The following is a 21,341-nucleotide window of genomic DNA, read 5'->3' as shown; positions in this document are numbered from 1 at the left end:
AGCAAAAAAAGAAGGAAGTATGACCACGATTATTTAAAGTTTGGATTTTCATGGACTGGATCTGAAGATGCTCCACTGCCACAGTGTGTTGTCTGCCAAGAGGTGCTAGCTAATGATGCTATGAGATGTTTAAAATGTGTAAAACAAGATGTTTTAAAAAAAAGCACAGATGTTTAAAATGTGTAAAAGAAAAAAATAAAAATGTGTACAACAACCATTTTTTTTTAAATACGAATGCAACATTAAGTATAGCAACAACAAAAATTGTAAGGGGGCGCTGTTGTTTATTTGCTCTCTGAGGGGAGGCTGACTCTCCCACACTTTGAAAACCCCTGTGTTAGTTGTTTCTGGAAAATCACTCCATACAGATGTGCTGCTTCCAATCAGTAAATCTTTACAGCTCTTTGCACTCTTTAGTCTATAATAATATCATATCTTTGTTCTAAAATTCCCAACGACTAGAAAACATGATAACTTTTGTTAGGATCTGTACGTCAGGTGGATTTATAGCAGTATAAGCATCACAGTATTAAAAGTAAATATTTGCCAGAGTTGTTAACCAAACTCACATGCAGTCTTACGTAACACTGGGCCTTGCCCATAGCGTCGTTCCTTTTCCATACGGTCAGGGTGAGGGTTATTGTTAGTTAAACCTTTGTAAGGTTTGGTTCTAATAATATTTCAATGCTGATGTCATTTATAGCATTTTTTTTCAGTTATTACCGCTTGATGATAATGAGGAAGTCGAATACCTTCCCTAAATTGGACAATCTTGATGACTGTGGACAGTTACATGTGCTGTCTGTGCTGCTGTAATGGCTCTGCTTTTGGCAGGTAGGATGAGGGAAGTGTGTATATGTGGGTCTTCTCTTCTCTTCTCTTCTCTTCTCTTCTCTTCTCTTCTCTTCTCTTCTCTTCTCTTCTCTTCTCTTTTAGGAGTCTTTGGAAATACATTCTCTACAAACACATGACTCACACACACACAAACTTCGGGTACTAGTCTGAGTTACACTGCCTCCTTCCAAACCACTGAATTATTAAAAAGCTGCTGACTCCTACAGCTCTAGAGATCCAGAGACCTTCACAAACAGCCGTCCTTCACACACACACACACACACACACACACACACACACACACACACACACACGAACTGTTAACTCACTGAGAGAAGTAATCATGTATATCTCATACATGTCTCGTTGGAGATACACGGTATGTGTGCACGTGTGTTTATCTGTGTGTGTGTGAGTATACCAACAACAAACAACACATGCTGCAGGAATCATGAAGCCCGTCACCTGAACTCTCAGTTACATAACGTCTCTCCTGCAGGCCATGCTGCTGTGTGAGCTTACAACTGAAACCCTTCACCTGTGGGAGAACTGCTTTATGTTCTGTGTCTTAGAAACATTAAACAGAAACTATTCGGTCTACTTTAAGACAAATAATCCTGTTTACGACCCTGCTTTGTTTACATTTTTGTCCTTAGGGAATTTTTCGAGTTAATCCAGGTTTTGGCAGGTCATGGTTGTCAATGACATGTTTAGAGTGTTATTCCTTCAGGTTCTGCCTAATTCAGATATTTATCATAACATATACAGTACGCTCAAACTCAGTGCTGAGAACCAGCATTCTTTTGCTATGTTGGGTTTGACAGCCAGCCAAACAAAGCATTATTTTTGTAATTTTTCAATCAAATCTTTATCTACTGCATCTGTAGCACATTTGTGAACCAAGAGCAATACTTTCTGTTTGTACAGTAGAAATAAGGGCAGCTGTGGCTTTATTGGGGTCCATAACGGAGGCTGGAATGCCAGTGGGTAAAAGCACAAAAGGGTAGTAATCCATGATCATAAGTCAACACATAAGCAAGTATCAAAAAAGGAAACAACCCCCCTCCCAAAAAAAAAAAAAAGCTCTGACAAAAATACACAACAAGCCTTTATGACAAGTAAGCAAAACATAGGGTGACCAGACGTCTCGGTTTTACCGGGACAGTCCCGATTTGGGGTTGTGTGTCCCGAGTCCCGACAAAAGTCTGTCGGGACACGGATATGTCCTGGTTTTCACCACTCGCGACGTTTGCGACTGAGCAGCGTGGGAATCATTAGCGGAGAAATGTCTGCATTTACTATTTTGATGAATTGACAGGAACCGCAAACTTTCCTGGTTACTGCCCCCTGGCCCTGTGGCATGGGTGTTTATTTAGCCACATTATTCCAGACAACAGAACGTGTTGCCATGCAACAATAAAATAAACACTAACTGGCACGAATGTTCTTTGTCTAGCAGCTAGCAGCAGTAATGCCGCAGCAATTATGCCGAAAAGAAAATGTACCTTTTCCAAAGATTTACAGGGCACCTACCCCTTCCTCCGAGAGGTGCAGAACAATGCGCACTAAGCCTACTGCACACACTGTAAGTGCTTTTGTTCTTTGTAGCCTATGTTGCAAATGCTGTGCGCTCCTGTGGGGGCTTTCCTCGGGCTGTCGCCCCTCTCCTCCTTTACTACTGTTTTGTTTGAGTGTATATTTACGGAAGCCGCGAGAGGCCCTTCATATAATCTTTTTTTATTCACCTTGTTATCCCGAGATAACGACATAATTAATTCAGGATCTCAAGAAAATAACACAACTAATTCGAGATCTCGAGAAAACAAAACCGTTATTCCGAGATAACGACATAATTAATTCAGGATCTCAAGAAAACAACACAACTAATTTGAGATCTCGAGAAAACAAAACAATTATTTCATGATCTCAGCTGGATCACTGTATCTCGGTCGGTAGAGACGAAGCCGGGCCAGTCTTCTGCAGAGGTGCCGCAGACTAATTTTGAAATGATCCCTTATTAAAAGACTTAATGCAATCTCTCCCTGTGTCAACCCCTGATCAAAATATTGCCTTATTAGGTGATCGATTATTCCAGACATTCTAATGACCAAAGTTGCATCTATACAGAATGAGAAATAGCCCCAAAGTCAGCATATCACAAGTCTCTTGGCGCACCTGAATGAACCATTTCTCAGCTGTTTACTCGAGATCATGAAATAATTGTTTTGTTTTCTCCAGATCACGGAATAATTGTTTTGTTTTCTCGAGATCTCGGAATAACGGTTTTGTTTTCTCGAGATCTCGAATTAGTTGTGTTGTTTTCTCGAGATCCTGAATTAATTATGTCGTTATCTCAGGATAACAAGGTGAATAAAAAAAAGGATTATATGACGGGCCTCTCTCGGCTTCCGTACTATGCTGAGGTCACATATCTACTTTTTAAGTTCATGCTATAGTGCATACAATTTTAGAGATCTAGCCTACATGTGCATATGCATTCTTCTTGGTGTTCTCACAAACAGGTGAAATAAATCAGTTTAAATTTGGCCTATGGACATAGCCTGGCCTATTCTCAGCCATTACAAAATCTGTTGTCTGACCATAATTTAACTGATCTGTATGCCACTATGCTACTAGATAACAACATGCCTGTTTGTTTTATTTCATGTGAGATGTTGATAAATGTGAGCTTCAACAAAATGATAAGAGCACCTCTCTGAGTGTCATGTTTATGTAAAAAAAAGGTGTGCATGCACGAGCATGGCGGCGCGCAAAAGTGTCCCGGTTTCAGACTAGGGAAATCTGGTCACCCTAGCAAAACAGCAAACTAACTAGAAGGGCACATGGTAAAGAGCATACCTCCACCAAGCCACATGATATCAACATCAAAATCAAACCACTTGAACTTAGGATAATATTAAAGCTGTACACCAAATTTCATCCAAATCCGTTCACTACTTTTTGAGTTATGCTGGGAACAGACAGAAACATCCTGGATCCACATACATATCTGGAGTTGCATTAAAATGCAATCAATTGTTCCTTGGCCCATGGCCCACCTTTCCTCAAAATTTCATCAAAATCCATTCACTACTTTTTGAGTTATGTTGGGAAAAGTCAAACAAACAAATAAACTAGAAGGGCACTCGGTAGAGTGCATAACTCTGCCAAACCACATATTATCAACATCAAACTCAAACCACTTGAACTTAGGATAATACTAAAGCTGTACACCAAATTTCATCCAAATCCATTCACTGCTTTTTGAGTTACATTGGGAAAAGTAAAAAAAATCCTGGATCCACATATATATCCGGATTTGCATCAAAATCTAATCAATTGTTCCTTGACCCATGGCTCACCTTTCCTCAAAATTTCATCAAAATCAGTTCACTCTATTTTGAGTTATGTTAGGAAAAGACAAATAAACAAATGGAGGCAAAAATATAACCTCCTCCAACAAAGTTGGCAGAGGTAATGAAGGGTTTTACACAGAACAGGTGAATACATTAAAGTTCTATCTGAAATTGGATCATTGGATCATTGTGATATATATATATATATATATATATATATATATATATATATATATATATATATATATATATATATAAAACAGGCGCAGGTTTACCTTCTCCTTTTGGGTTTCACGGCAGCTGGCATCCACAGTTTTGCATTACCGACATCTACAGGTTAACCTTTGACCGTGCACTGACAGTTCCATCATTCTGTCGCTAAACGAACAGCTGATCACACCGAGGTGCTCACTGACCGCCGATATTTATTAGTTTGGTCCTGTGTTTCCTTTCCTTCACAACATAACGTCTTTTCTTCTTGCTTTCTGTTACTGTAGTCGGTCTTTCACGCTTCACTCGCACACTCACGTCCTCCATTTTTCTCTCCTGTTTCAAATTTGTATCCCACAATGCCTTGTGCAAACGGGGAAAGCCCACCACGTCATGCATGACGTAGTATCTTGAATTGGGTCATGGTGAAGCAGGAAAAAATAGCAGCGAATTTAGAGCCACATGATCCTAAATTTGTTAATTGTTATATTTGAAAAAAAATAATAAAATTGGAAGTCTGTGATTCGAATTCAGTAGCTTTCGGTCCACTAAACAAAAATAATTGGGTGTCAGGGAAAATTCTTTTGATGACCTCATCTCATCTCATTATCTCTAGTCACTTTATCCTGTTCTACAGGGTCGCAGGCAAGCTGGAGCCTATCCCAGCTGACTACGGGCGAAAGGCGGGGTACACCCTGGACAAGTCGCCAGGTCATCACAGGGCTTACACATAGACACAGACAACCATTCACACCTACGGTCAATTTAGAGTCACCAGTTAACCTAACCTGCATGTCTTTGGACTGTGGGGGAAACCGGAGCACCCGGAGGAAACCCACGCGGGCACGGGGAGAACATGCAAACTCCGCACAGAAAGGCCCTCGCCGGCCACGGGGCTCGAACCCGGACCTTCTTGCTGTGAGGCGACAGCGCTAACCACTACATCACCGTGCCGCCCTCTTTTGATGACCTACACTTGAAAAATCTGAAAGGAAGTCTAGCTTTAAGGTAATCAACCAGTGACCTGAGACAGGACTAGGGAAAAAAAAGTACCTGAAAGAACCTGAAACAAAATGACAAACTGGCTTTATTATTAGGTTTAGATTACGTGCACAGGCTGGGACACAAGTCCCTCTGAATGAGTTATTAATGCAGAAATTATGATTTTTTTGGAAAGAGTGCATTAATATGAACCTATCGTTTAAATTACAGCTGGAATTATTGTCAGAACTGCTGTTATATAAAAAAATAATCAACACCTTTTGACCATCATATTTGAGAATTCAGCAGCATTGTGGTGAAACTGGTATACGCGTTTCCATTTCCTGCTTGTAGTTGTAGTTGTATTTGTAATGTTGGTTGTCATGCTGTGATGTAATTTCCATGTTTCATTGCCAGCTATTTAATCAAAACTGAATTTCCTTGTCTATGTGGAACCAGCTACTGCCTGGTAGTCCCTTCCCACATCATGATCTCATACATTGGAAAGACGCAACGATTTCCTCATCTCTCTTTCAAATAATGAAGTCATGAAATTACCTGTGAGGTTGGACATGTATAGCCATGCTACCGTAGGTTAATGCTCATAGACGGGATCGGCTAACCATTGTGTAAGCCTTTAATGCCTTTCCAACGTGCAATTCTTTCAGGAAAAGATGTCCGTACTTGCAGAAAATCTGTCTCTATCTAGCTCTATACGTTGGTATACAGCGGGCTGAAGTCTACATGAATCAAGGGATTCATTAATGTTTACTCCAGGCTTAGGTCAGTCTTTTTCTGAGTCACTTGGAGAAACCTGTTCTTTTAGAAGTCTCAACATGTACAAATAGAGAAACAAGAGGGGGGAAAGCAGGGAGAACAGTGTGTTCAAGAGGGTGGAGGCTGTTTTGTGTTTGACTTCCCCTGTTTTTATCAGCTCGCTGTAGAAATATCACCTTATGATCACAAAGAATACATTTGGTGCCTATTGAAATGTCACTCTGACAGAAAGTCAGCCAAGAACGAATCGAGTATACGCCGCCTGATCGTTTCCATGGCAACCTTTAGTGACCTGGACGTTCACCCCAGACAGAGCAAAGTGTGTGTGTGTGTGTGTCTGTGTGTGTATATATGTGTTTGTGTGTATATATGTGTGTGTGTGCTTACCGTATATGAGGGTAGTTACTCTATCGAGTGAGTGAACAGAGGTTAAGTGTAAGAGTAAAAGAGAAGGAGTGAGTGAATGAGGGAAAGAGAGAGAATGCGTAACCAGTCGGTGAGATCAGAGAGAGAGAGAGAGAGAGAGAGAAAGAGTAACAAGAGGTCTGAGTCAGTCAGATGTGCAGTCAGAAAGTGTGTGTGTGTGTGTGTGTGTGTGTGTGTGTGTGTGTGTGTGTGTGTGTGAGAGAGAGAGAGAGAGGCTGTGTTTTCCTCAGGACTCTATGCACAGCAGTACTATCACACACTCCAAATAGATCTCTGACACAGACTTTGGTGAGTTCACTTTTCCCTATTCCATAGCAACACTCAAACTTAGTTACAACTTAGTGTATCTGTAGTTTTTATCCCTTTATCCAGGCCTTCAGGGCGTCATTCAGAAAGGTGAAAGGTGCTGTAACCTCTGATGGACTGTCATGGATTCCTGAGCAGAAAGATCAAGTCGAGAATGAAGAATATAGCAGATATGTGAAGCTGTTTGAGTTTGAGCTGTATTCAATGACAACTACCTTTGCGACTTCTCTGGTGCTTTACATATCGAGCGCTCTGATTTGTTTTAAAGGAGACGGATACAGTATGTAGAACGGACATGGGGTGCTGAAATGATCTAGCATGATCCTGGGTGGTGTATGGAAATCATTATTATAACCTATAAACTGGACAAGAGTGTAAATGTAAAGCTGTACTTTAAAAACAAACAAACTATTTTTAATTGTGATTGGTGAGCGGTGCTTGGCTCAGTAATGTAAACATGATCTGGTTCTATAGCATGATTGCAAATGTATTCATTTGTTATGAATTGGGTTTCTGTTTACAACAATACAACTGAAATGATGTTCCAGGTTAAGTTCCAGCTTATTTTCCAGTTACTTGTCTTCCAAGTCCCTGTGTAAGTCGTTCCTATAGAACGCAACGCATAATGTATCACAACAGATGCATTAATATACCGTAAATCTGTGCAGCTCGCACTACTGTCAGAGCTGCTATTATGGATAATTAATCAGCACCTTCTGACCAATCAGAATCAAGAATTCAACAGTGCTATACAGTGGTATACAGTACAATAACACAATTTCCCCCTTAATTTGGCTGTGTACTGTAATTTTGAGTAATATCAGTATAAAAGTGTATAAAATTATATGACATTGTACTGACATTGTAAGGAAATGCCGTAGACCAAAAATGGCTTAAAAATAATGAAATGAAATGTTTCAACGTTAAAAAAAAAATTATAAGCAGTAAGCCATTATAAACGAAACAAAGTCAATATTTGATGTGAGATGACCCTTTGCTTAAAAAAAAAAGTAGTGTCTGGTCCAATGAGTGCAGTTTTATAAGGAAATGAGCTGTAGGTTTTACTGAGCGTCTTACAGAACCAGCCACAGTTCTTCTGGACACTTTGACTGTCACACTCGCTTCTTAATTTTGCACTAAAACCCAGCAGCCTTCATTATGTTTTCTTTTTTCATCTGAAAAGTGCCCTCTCGTAGTGTAATATGCTGCTCAGATACAAACGCCTTTTTTTCCTGTAACATTTAATTTTGTGCTGGAAAATGAACGTTTGGAACTCTAAAATGTTTTTGTACTGACTCGATAATGTATTAGTCATAAAATAAAAATCTATAACAAAGTTTATATGGAAAAAAAACCCCAAAAAACTTTCATACTTTTGCAAAGTACTGGATTTGGTAACCTGCCGAACCTTTGACTCGTTTTCTTGCATTCAAGGTCTTTCTTCCCTTCAAAGATTTATTTTCACTGATTATAACATGTATGAGTGAGAATTTTGCCAGATGTGGGGTTTTTATGGAGTCTGAGCGGTTCCTGTTTCTCTTTTTCACAAAAGGAAGGCTTCTGCATTAAAGTGCCATTCCACCATTGGATGTATTCTTTGGCACAGAATACAATATATTTTATGACAACATGACTAGACAGAGAAATCTTTTAGCTTCAAAATGATATCTCATCTCATTATCTCTAGCCGCTTTATCCTTCTACAGGGTCGCAGGCAAGCTGGAGCCTATCCCAGCTGACTACGGGCGAAAGGCGGGGTACACCCTGGACAAGTCGCCAGGTCATCACAGGGCTGACACATAGACACAGACAACCATTCACACTCACATTCACACCTACGGTCAATTTAGAGTCACCAGTTAACCTAACCTGCATGTCTTTGGACTGTGGGGGAAACCGGAGCACCCGGAGGAAACCCACGCGGACACGGGGAGAACATGCAAACTCCGCACAGAAAGGCCCTCGCCGGCCCCGGGGCTCGAACCCAGGACCTTCTTGCTGTGAGGCGACAGCGCTAACCACTACACCACCGTGCCGCCCTCAAAATGATATATCAAACATAATTTTTTAACAATGACAAGTATAATAATTTTGCGACCAAAGTCACCTACCCTTTTAATTTCCGTGCGGTAGTGAAACGTGATGTCATCGGCAGGTTCCCCTTCTTGTGTACCACGTGTCGGTCTATTTTTAGACCAGGAAACCCCCAAAGTGAGAGAGTCATTTCTCCTCGTATATGGGGGCCAAAAAAATTGCGAAAAATTTTGAGTTAATCTTTCAGTTAGCTAGATTTATTGGTATTAGCTAGATTTAATGGTATTATTTTTATCGCGTTCTATCCGCCATTGCTGATAATATGTGCCACGTCACACGTCACGTGGTACCCAAGAAGGGGAACCTGCCGATGACATCACGCGCGGAAATTAAAAGGGTAGGTGACTTTGGTCGCAAAATTAATATACTTGTCGTTGTCAAAAAATTATGTTTGATATATCATTTTGAAGCTAAAAGATTTCTCTATCTAGTGATACCATTTATATATGTTGTCAAAATATATTGTATTTTATGCCAAAGAATACATCCAATGGTGGAATGGCACTTTAAGAGGTCAGGGTTTAATCAGGTTGCATACTTCCTGTCATTTTCTATGGCTGTCTTTCTTCTTTTTTTGGAGGTAAATGTGACTGGTGTCAAGTCCATTAGTGTGTGTGTGTGTGTGTGTGTGTGTCTAGGGAGGATGGAATATATATCGTGTGTGTGTGTGTGTGTGAGAGAGAGAGAGAGAGAGAGAGAGGCAGCAGTAGTACACAACTCATGTAACTTTCCAATGGATCTCTAATAAATGTGGAAACAACAGTAGCATACCAATAGCCAATAATGCTAGCAGGATAGCTAAGATCCTGTGTATATCAGTAACCAAGTCACTAGCAAGCTAGCATACACTGTCATATCATGTAAACTAGTAGACAGGGTTACTACAAGCTAGCATATATTAGACTAGCTATTACGGTATATTAGTGAACAAGATTGCTATAAGCTAGCTAACACTAGATTATTAAATTATATAAACTTCACAAGGTTACTGCCAAGCTGGCTAATATTAGTCCAGCATATCAGTTTGCTGCTTGCTAACATTACACTGACTGTCATATTGTGTAAAAGAGTATATAAGGTTGCTAGCAAGGTAGATAACGTTCGCTTAAAATGCACTGCGTCAACCAGCACACAAAGTTGCTATACACTATCGTTGAAAAGTTTGGGGTCACTTTGAAATGTCCTTATTTTTGAAAGAAAAGCACTGTTCTTTTCAATGAAGATCACTTTAAACTAATCAGAAATCCACTCTGTACATTGCTAATGTGGTAAATGACTATTCTAGCTGCAAATGTCTGGTTTTTGGTGCAATATCTCCATAGGTGTATAGAGGCCCATTTCCAGCAACTCTCACTCCAGTGTTCTAATGGTACAATGTGTTTGCTCATTGCCTCAGAAGGCTAATGGATGATTAGAAAACCCTTGTACAATCATGTTAGCACAGCTGAAAACAGTTTAGCTCTTTAGAGAAGCTATAAAACTGACCTTCCTTTGAGCAGATTGAGTTTCTGGAGCATCACATTCGTGGGGTCGATTAAATGCTCAAAATGGCCAGAAAAATGTCTTGACTATATTTTCTATTCATTTTACAACTTATGGTGGTAAATAAAAGTGTGACTTTTCATGGAAAACACAAAATTGTCTGGGTGACCCCAAACTTTTGAACGGTAGTGTACGTATGTAGCTAGCATTGCTGTCATATTGTATAAAACAGGACACAAGACACTATAAGCTAGCTAAAAGTAGACTGTAATATTGTGTAAATCAGTATCCAAGGTTGTTAAGCTAACATTCACTCTCTTTTTGTGTAAAAATAAAAAAAACAGTAGACAAGGTTACTATACGCTGGTAAACAATCCACTAACCAGTGTGTAAAAGAGTAAACAGGATTGCTATAATCTAGCTAACATTTAACAGTTATTCCACAAAATTGAGGCGTACATGAGCTGATATCCAACGAAGCGCATAGCACCGAGCTGGCTAAAATCCATGTACGATGAGATTGAGTGGAATAACTGTTTTATTCTATCCACATTCACTGGATTTTGAGAAACAGAGCATTTTTAAAAATGTATTTATTTATTTAGCAAATTTGATAAAGAAAAACTTTGTATAAAACGTCCGACAAAATAATTTCTGCTTAGAATGTAAACAAACCGGCGAAATGACAGTACCAATTTGTGAAAAATGCTGCTATAATAATAATTCTTGAAAAATAAAAAAGATATGTTCTTACCATCAAATACTTTAGTTCCATATTTTATTGCCTTTTTTGTATTTTTGGGGGGTTTGTTTTCGAAACCAGTTGGTTCAATAACAGGCTCCGCCATTTTCTTCTTCTTCTTCTTCTTCGTTTTTTTTTTGGTAGTTGGCAAACCAATTTAAAGGTGTATTACCACCACCAACTGGGCTGAGTGTGGAACAGGAGATATTGGGGGGGACGAGACATGACTATATTCTTTTAGCTATTTATGTTTCTTTTAAATACTTGACAACAAAGTGATATATCTGACCTGATGCGCTCTGCCATTTTGTTTTTCTCTACTCATGGTATATGAGCTGATAGCCTAGTAGTAGTCAGAGCGCACGATTGCTCATATCCAGTGAATGTGGATAGAATAAATACTAAATATTGTATCGTGCAGGACAATGTTGCTGTCTATTAAGTGAGCTAACTGTAATATTTCTGTTTACACCTGGTAGCAAATAGCTTCCACTTCAATATATTTGAAAGTATCTAGTTGTAATAAATCTGTGTATATGTTTAAGTTGAAAAAAAAAATAAAGCTAAATTGGTGGTGCAGTGGTTAGCATTGTTGGTTCACAGCAAGCAGGTTCCAAGCTCGAACCTGCCAGTTGACAGGGGCCTCTGTGTCCAGAGTTTGCTTGTTCACCTCGTGCCTTGCATGGGTTTCATCTGGGTGCTCTGGTTTCCTCCCTCCCACAGTCTAAAGACATATGGATTCGGTAACTGGTTACTCTAAGTTGCCCATAAGTGTGAATGTGAGTGTGAATGGTTGTTTATCTCTCTGTGTGCTAGCCCTATGATAGATTGGCAACCTGTCCAGGGTGTATCCCGCCTCTTGCCCAATGTCAGCTGGGATTGGCTCCAGCTCAGCCGTATCCTCCAATGGATAAGCAGTATAGAAAATGAATGAAATAATTATTCATTCTCCTTATTATCTTCCCCTGCGCCCAAGGTTGCCAACTTAGCGACTAGATTTGGTGAGTTTTTAGAGTACTTTGGTGACCTTCTTTCATAAAAGTCCCAAAGTTAAAATGTGCTTAACCAATCCTCAGTCACCATTGTGCCTAATTGTTCCCAATGACCAATCAGACCAATCAGTGATCACCAAATTAGTCTATGTAGGTGACTAATAGTGACATTTTGAGCATGCATGAGCTACTTTCTCCTGAAAAGGGTGAATAATATTGCTTGAGCCCTCTGGAGTGGCTTTAGAGACTGAATACCACTGTTCAAGAGTGATCTGAGATATTTAACATCCTATGAAAGATGGCAGTTTGGTGATTGACTGTTTTTCAATTACAGAGCATGTACAGTGTTATAACCGGAAAGTCCGCCTCAGAAGCGATGAATGCTACACCCTCAAAGATGACTGTATAACTCGCTTTTAAACTAAAACAGAACCAAGACCTCATTAGTTTAATACGGCCGATATATGACTAGGTTTCCATTGGGAAGCCACTTATCGCATCCAGTGCTGATGGTAATAGCAGACATTCCTTGCTGCAGCAAACTCCAAACTCGGATTTTAGAGCTGTGGTCGACTGAATCAGCCTGTTGGATGGGCTGAGAAAACCAGAGAAGTTTTAACCCACAACCCAGAATATTAAGTTGCCTCTGCTTAAGCAAATACTCAATAGAAAACATGTAGAGCAGCATTCCACCAAGAGGTACAGAAACTGCTCTTTGTGTTTTTCCACATGCTCAGGACAGCGACTTCCTCCTAAGAAGCAGAACATGTAACGTTGTGTCAGCTGGTTAATTTCATAAACCTTCCTACAAATTAAAGCTGCTATAACTTCATCCAAGAACATAACTTGGGTTACTGAAAAAGATAAAAGTAAAAGACGACGAGCAAACATCCGAACACTGACCAGCGTGTGTTTCAAAACAGCCAGATTTGTCCGAGCGGATCCCTTTATGTGTTTTAACCCTGAAGGAGTGTCTGGCTTTTCACTATCAAACAGTATGCAGCATCTGGGCTGATCAGAGAACCATACATGGAGAGGAGATGGGCCTGTCTCTGATTAATGTGTGTATCTTTTAATAACGGTTGATTGTAAGCAGACATGTAGAGCCATGTATGGACCAAAGTGAAAGAGGGAGGGGAGAATGTACATGTGTATTTGTCTGAGAAAGAAAGAAAGAAAGAAAGAAAGAAAGAAAGAAAGAAAGAAAGAAAGAAAGAAAGAAAGAAAGAAAGAAAGAAAAGATTATCGTGTTATTTAAAAAGAATAAAGGGAGTGTCTGGAAATGCTGAGAGAGGAGAAAGTATGGATGATGAAGATGAATGTAAGGAAAAAATTTTTTGACTGAAGCCTCACCTCACAAATCATTTCGGATGGTAACCTGGTATTTGTCTTTATTGCTTCCTTAATAGACAATGTCCTGGTGTCTTTGTGTGAAACCTCATTGGGGTTTTTTTCTTTTCTTTCTTTTTTTTTCTCACATACATGCATATTTGAATATACAGCAGATATGATTGCTAATCATTTGCCAAACAAAGTCGGAAACAATTTGGGTGTTTCAGAATGTCCCTGAAGTGAATAGGGTGAATTACCTCCCTTGCAGCAATCATGCTTGTTCTTTGTACTGATTTGTATGCATACTTGCAGGATCATGCAGGATTTTTGTTACGACTCTGATGTATAACAGAGCCTGCGAAACATGCGTCATCGTCATGCACAAATATGGAGCGTATAAACACGTCTTCTTCCTTTTATGGAATTTACTTAAAACAGTAATTTATGTCTCTTGATCTATTTGGACAGACCCAATGACTGATTGGGCTCATCTTTTCCAGTGTGACAAACAAAACGGCTTACATTCAGGACGTGTTCCAAATGCGACCGAGGATGGATAGAGTTGCAGGTTAGAATTTGTCTAATCACAGGCTTGAGGGTGCCAGGTAATTGTAGCAAAGAGCGCAAACTAGCTATTCATTCATTCATTCACCTTCAGTAACTCCTTTGTTCTGGTCAAGTGAATCTGGAACCTATCCTGGGAATACTGAGCGCAGGGCCGAAATACAATCTGAATGGGGTACCAGTTCGTCGCAGGGCACCACGAACTTTTTTAGCAATGCCAAGCCACAGATTTAAATTAGTCTCACCTGAACTATCATCCAAATGCATATCTAAGAAGTGATTTGTGCTGAATGGGACTTATTTATCAAACTGGATATAAATTAATTCATTCCTAAATTGTTCACAGGAGCATTTGCAAAAGAAGTCTGAAAATCCAGTTGTTTTTTTGTAAACCACAACTGACTGGATTTAAATCGATTTGTAGATACAATTTATGCTGTCAAGTTTGAATCACTTATTCATCTTTTATTAATTTCATTTTAATTTTTGTGAAATTTAGTTGTTTCTTATTAATGAACGAAAAGAAAGCATTCCAAATCAAATCCAAAAATTAAGGCAAAGATAAGCCATTTATTTCAGACAAAAGAAATGGCATTCTCTAACAGGAGGTTAGGTGCTAGATGATGCACTGCAGTGGCTGAGCTGCATTATTGGAAGATTTAGTGCATAGGAAACACTTTTTCCCTGTTTACTCATTACTTGTTGTTTGCAGCACTGTTAGCGTTGCCTTTTATTATGTGTTGTGGACATTGCTAAGTGTGCCATGAAGGCACTTGGTAATTTCTGGCTGATGGGTATTTATCAATATATATGTGAGAAGAAAATCAATCTTACTGAAACATTTGTAAATCTGGCTGGAATTTTTAGTTCGGTTTGGCCTTTGAACGGGAAAGTTCACGCCAAGCTGGTTAATAATTGAAGACGTAAAATAAGACTTTATATGCAACTCTAATTTTGTGTGCTTTCTTAGTGGAACAATAAGGCATGGTCAGTCTATGGGTGCTATAATTAATAGCACAGCAGTTGAATAGAAGGGCCGTTTTTTGACCTCACTGGTAGTTGAAATGCTTGAGTGGTTAATAGAAAAGCTGAAAAACTCAGGAGGAATATAAATAAGTCGTGACTTTTGGGTTAGTAGACAGATGGACACATTAGCGCTGAATCTATGATGGTGGTCCTTGGGAAAGCCAATTATAAAGAAGTAGAAGATGGCATGAATTTCCAGCATGAGTTCTGACTAGACTTTTTCACTCACTCTGCCACTCAGATGACTGATGCATTGTGCATAAAGCATTTCTCTCTTTTTTATGTGCATCATGGGGGTTCAATAGGGACAAGGTTCGCTCTTCTTTGAATACATTTGCTATTGTGACTAAGGTCATTGGGCTCCAAAATGCTCATAAAGACTATAAAGCTTTTATTAGTCTGTAAAGTTGGTTATGATAGGTATTGTTGCTAGCTTAACATGTAGAATAACTAGCCTGAAAAGCTGCATGCCTTTTATCTTAATGACAATAGTTCTTGGCTCCAGCAAATGGATATAACTTGATATGTTATCTCAAATCTTTATAAAATCTCTAAAAACTCACCTTTATACCAAAAATTAAGATTGCCCAATTCCAAAAAAGTTGGGACACTGTGTAAAACATAAATAAAAACAGAATGTGAAGATTTGCAAATCATGGAAACCCTATATTTCACTGAAAATAGTACAAAGACAACATATCAAATGTTGAAACTGAGAAATGCTATTGTTTTTTTAAAAATATATGCTCATTTTGAATTTGATGTCAGCAATACGTTTCAGAAAAGTTGGGACAGGAGCAACAAAAGACTGAAAAAATTGTATAATGCTAAAAAAAAATAATTAGGTTAATTAGCATCAGGTCAGTAACATGATTGGGTATAAAAAGAGCATCCCAGAGAGGCGGAGTCTCTCAGAAGTAAAGATGGGGAGGGGTTCACTGCTCTGTGAGAGACTGCGTGGGCAAACAGTGCAACAATTTAAGAATAACGTTCCTCAATGTAAAATTGCAAAGAATTTGGGGATCACATCATCCATGGTACATAATCTCATTAAAAGATTCAAAGAATCTGGAGAAATCTCTGTATGCAAGAGACAAGGCTGAAAACTGACATTAGATGCCTGTGATCTTTAGGCCCTCAGGAGACACTGCATTAAAAGCAGACACGTGTCTGTAGTGGAAATCACTGTATGGGCTCAGGAACATTTCAGAAAACCATTGTCCATGAAAACAGTTAATTATTACATCCACAAATGCAAGTTAAAACCAGATATAAACAATATCCAGAAACACCACCACCTTCTCTGGGCTTGAGCTCTTTTACGATGGACTGAGGCAAAGTGGAAAATTGTCCCGAGGTCTGATGAATCAAAAGTAGAAATTCTCTTTAGAAATCATGGACACCATGTCCTCCTGGCTGAAGAGGAGACGGACCATCCGGCTTGTTATCAGTGCATAGTTCAAAAATCAGCATCTGTGATGGTATGAGGGTGTATTAGTGCACATGACATGGGTAGCTTGTACATCTGGGAAGGCATCATTAATGCTGAATGATATATACACGTTTCAGACCAATATGCTGCCATCCAGACAAAATCTTTCTCAGGGAAGGCTTTCTTCCTTTCAGCAAGACAATGCCAAGCCATTTTCTGTACATATTAAAACTGCATGGCTCTGTAGTAAAAGAGTCTGGGTGCTAAACTGGCCTGCCTGCAGTCCAGACCTGTCTCCCATTTAAAACATTTGGCACATTATGAAGCGCAAAATACGACAAAGGAGACCCCGAACTGAAATTGTATATCAGGCAAGAATGGGACATTTCTCTTTCAAAACTACATCAGTTGGTCTCCTCAGTTCCCAAACATTTGCAGTCTTGTTAAAAGTAGAGGTGATGCGACACAGTGGTAAACATGCCCCTGTCCCAACTTTTTTGAAACATGTTGCTGGCATCAAATTCAAAATAAGCATATATTTTTCAAAAAATAATAAAATGTCTCAGTTTCAACATTTGATAGGTTGTCTTTGTACTATGTTCAATGAAATATAGGGTCTCCATGATTTGCCAATTATTGCATTATGTTTTTATTTACAGTTTACACAGCGTCCCAACTTTTTTGGAATTGGGGATGTAGTTTGACAGTTCGTGCATCTTCTGGAAAGTTTTCTTGCACTTCTGTAAAGCTAATGTTTCAAATTAAATACATCAGAATCTAGTCACTTTAAACCATTGGTGCTTATTGCCTCACAGCACTATAGGTAATAGACATAAGTGGTAAGTAGATCATTTGTATGACATGTCACGGCCCATAAAAAGAGTCTATACATTACAAATCAATCATCTTCAGCCTCTTTGGTGACAATGCCATCATTTTCCCATTCACTTACTGTTTGATCATGTTCCCAGACCAATGACTCAGACTGCTCATCCCAGCAGGGCCTGAGTGACGTTACCTTCAAACATTTGTGTGGAAAAATGTGTTCACTCTGATGTTCGCTGTAGGAAGTTGCACTTTTTTCCACCAAACTTTGGCACAGACAGTTCTATTTCAAGATCCCCGAGATCTTGGCTGATATCTCTTATATTGATATCTTGAACCCAAAACATCTGGCAGGAAGAGTGGAAACTCTCGTGATGGGACCCATAATAAAGGACCGTGTCTAGAGTCATGATGTCAGTAAGCGTTGAGAGATATTTAGTACTATTGGTTTCATGCCTAGAATTAATTTGACTGGAACCAATTATGGGTGCATGATCCCAAATTGGATGAACAGAAGAATTGCTTGTTAGATGACATAATTGAATCCCATTTGCATTCTAAAAAAAAGAACTCATTGTGTTTATATTATACGGAATTGAAATGAGGTATTATGTGCAAGAAAGCGCAATTTCATTGCAAGTCGATGAATTTAGCTTTTTTGCGAAATTACGTTGTAAAGAGAGCGGCCTCATTTATGAGAAACCCAGCTGTGATCTTAACCACTTACAGCTTTTCATATAACTTTGATCTCAGCTGCTTATAACATGATCTTATCCAAACGCCAAAACGCCTTTTTATACAACTTTCTTGAGATGACAACCTATAAACTTAGAATAGTGCGATCCTGTTGGTTAGTCGACAAGTGCATGTATAATGTGTATACATATTATTGAACTAAACCAGGATTTGTAACAATATGTCAGCTTTGATGAAAATATTCTCATTTTGCGTATAAGCTTATAGTTTGTAATTCATAACTATTACAGTTAGAGCTTATAATTATTACTTAAGTAGACTGACAGTTAATAAGGAAGACCAATTATCACACTTCTACACAACACTGAATATGGTATGAGCACTGACTTAAAAATAGCCTGATAAAACATGACCACAGCATGCATTACGGCATATGTTAGTAATCATGGTCTCCACCCTTCAGGCCTCCCCTTCATTAGCTAAATTCATTATCTCAGTTTAACCTGTCTGTTACCCCATGCAGCTGGTATGCAGGTCTGCCGCTCTTCGACATAAGCGTCTGATGTAAGAGCCGGAACCTAGCAGTCTATAAAACAGCCGAAACACCAATTAGGCTTGGAAAACAATTCGTTTAACAAACAACAGACATCCTGCTTGCTTGTATAAGGATGAAAGCTTGATTAGATTAGAATGATGGATGGATGGAGGGAGGAAAGCATGGCTGGATGGTTGAAGTGGTGGATGATGGATGGATAAAATGGCTAGATGAGATGAAATGGATGAATGGAATGGATTTGGAGAACACTAAATGGACCGTACAGAAGTCAGTAGAGGTCCAGTCAGTTTGTTAGTCTGGATTTACACGGTATGTATTCATTTTGAAAGCAACATAAACATGATGCATGTGGTGGCATGGTGGTGTAGCGGTTAGTACTGTCGCCTCACAGCAAGAAGGTTCTGGGTTCGAGCCCAGCGGCCGATGAGGGCCTTTCTTTGTGGGGTTTGCATGTTCTCCCCATGTCTGCGTGGGTTTCCTCTGGGTGCTCTGGTTTCCCCCACAGTTCAAAGACATGTGGTTAGGTTAACATGGGGCAGCCATGGCCTGAGGTTGGGCTGAAGTGCCCTTGAGCAAGGGCACTGAACCCACAGCTGCTTCCTGGGCACTGTACAGTAGCATAGCTGCTTATTGCTCTGGGTATGTGTGTGTGCTCATTGCTCACTTGTTTGTGCATGAGTGTATTCACTGCTTCAGATGGGTTAAATGCAGAGGTTAAATTTCACTGTGTGCTTAAGTCTGTGTTTGAGTGTATGTGTGACAAATAAAGGCTTCTTGGCTTGGCTTCTTCTTCTTAGTTTAGCAATTGGTTTTAGGCCCAACACAGCTCTCTGTCAATCCCTGGACAACTTTCTGGTCACTAGGAACTTAGCTGCTGAGATACCGCTGGCTCAAAGTGAAAAAGCTGTGTTTTAATCTCATATCAATATAATCTCACAATGTCATTTATAATTTTAATAATATAGAAGGTGATTTCCCAGGATGCACCCCAAATAGCTAACATGATCTCAGTTGGATGCATAGAACGAAATAATTTCCACAGAACTAAATCATTTGCTCATTGTAAGAGCCCAAATATGCTCTCCAAGACTGCAGAGCAGCCGAATACCCATGAGTTCTGGGAATATGTGTCTGATGTCATTGCCAAGTTTACTGTACTGTCTACGCAACATTCCGAAGCTCCATGCTCAACATCAGGTCAGGAAACGACTCTTGCCCTGAAGTCCATGTAGGGCCTGCTGGATAAACAGAAGCCAAAAGTCTTAGATAATTCTGTATATAAGAACATCCTGATCTCCTTGTCCTCTTTAGACATTAGAAATACAAACACCTCTGAAGTTTTGAAGCTATATTTCCTTCTTCACCACCATTTCAATTGTTGCATATTCAGAAACCAGTAATACATAAGACGTAGAAGACCACAATAAATGAGTCAGTACTACTATAGATGGTGCAAACAAGATATTCACATATATTTCAAGTTAATTTTAGGGTTTTTCTAAAAGCAGAAAAAATATTTTTATTCATCTTGGGTTTAAATAATATGTTCTTGATAGCTAAGAGGCAGTGGAATAAATTTTCACTTGTATTCTTCTGATGGCTCGCAGGGAAGCTGGAGCCTATCCCAGCTGACTATGGGCGAGAGTCGCCGGGTCATTGCAGGGCTTGTAGCAAATCATGCAGATACAAATCAAGAGCTTCAGTTAATGTTCACTTCAAACATCCGAATGGGAAAAATTGTGATCTCAAAGTGTGACTTTCTTTCACTGTGGCATGGGTGTTGGTTTGAGCCAGATGGACTGGTTTGAGTATTTCAGAAACTGCTGATCTCCTGGGGTTTTCACACAAAACAGTCTCTAGAGTTTACACAGAATGGTTTAAAAAACAAAAACATTGAGTGAGCGACAGTTCTGTGGGTGGAAACAAACGCCTTGTTGATAAGAGAGGTCAGAGGAAAATGGTCAGATTGGTTCGAGCTGCCATTTAGGATATAGTAACTCATAGCAACTCTTTACAACCGTGGTGAGCAGAAAAGCATCTCAGCATGCAACAGGAGAAGACCACATTGGGTTCCACTCCTGCAATCAAGAACAAGTTCCTATTAAAGTGGCCGGTGAGTGTATGCATTATAGTACAGTGAAATTCTTTTCTTCACATATATACACCAGCTTGTTAGGAAGTTGGGGTCAGCGTGCAGGGTCAGCCATGATACAGCACTCCTGGAGCAGACAGGGTTAAGGGCCTTGTTCAAGGTCCCAACAGTAGCAGCTTGGCAGTGCTGGGGCTCGAACCCCTGACCTTCTGAATAGTAACCATTGAGCCACCACTGTAGAATTATAGACCATGCTGAATGGCCAGTTGATCGTCTTGGGATTTGATAAAACTTTCCAGTTAATAACAATGACATGTTTTAAGCCTAATAATAATTATCAACTGCATTTGCAGCTTATGTGTTACATTTTCATGTACTGAGAAAAAGAGTAGAGGTGAACAAAGTACCCGACTTCATTACTTAAGTCAAAGTACAGATCCCACTGGTCAAATGTTACTCCAATACAAGTGAAAGTTGTCCAGTCAAATTTTTACTTAAGTTAAAGTACTGAAGTACTTGCTTTTAAAAATACTTAAGTATTAAAAGTACATTTTCCGTCAACGCATTGTTGTATTATTGCCACAAGGCTTACAAAACCTAATGCCATTACCAAAGACA

General features: G+C 39.4%; 1 protein-coding gene across 6 annotated transcripts in view; it reads left to right on the top strand.

The window, feature by feature from the left end:
• Positions 1-21,341, top strand: part of sorbs3 (sorbin and SH3 domain containing 3) — a 132,397-nt gene that overhangs the window by 11,642 nt on the left and 99,414 nt on the right. For 4 of the 6 annotated variants that reach the window (XM_060931368.1, XM_060931366.1, XM_060931367.1 and 1 more), the window contains exon 1: positions 761-834. The exons of the other annotated variants lie outside the window; for them this stretch is intronic. In XM_060931368.1, coding sequence (XP_060787351.1) covers positions 776-834 — 59 coding nt within the window. In that variant the 5' untranslated portion in view covers positions 761-775. Of the gene's footprint in view, positions 1-760; positions 835-21,341 lie in introns of those variants that run through there. 6 annotated transcript variants of the gene reach the window in all.

This window comes from Neoarius graeffei, chromosome 10 (assembly GCF_027579695.1).
Source record: "Neoarius graeffei isolate fNeoGra1 chromosome 10, fNeoGra1.pri, whole genome shotgun sequence".
In the NCBI taxonomy this organism is placed as follows: Eukaryota; Metazoa; Chordata; class Actinopteri; order Siluriformes; family Ariidae; genus Neoarius; species Neoarius graeffei.
Note: the sequence above shows the minus strand (reverse complement) of the source record. Positions and strands in the feature narration are given on the sequence as shown.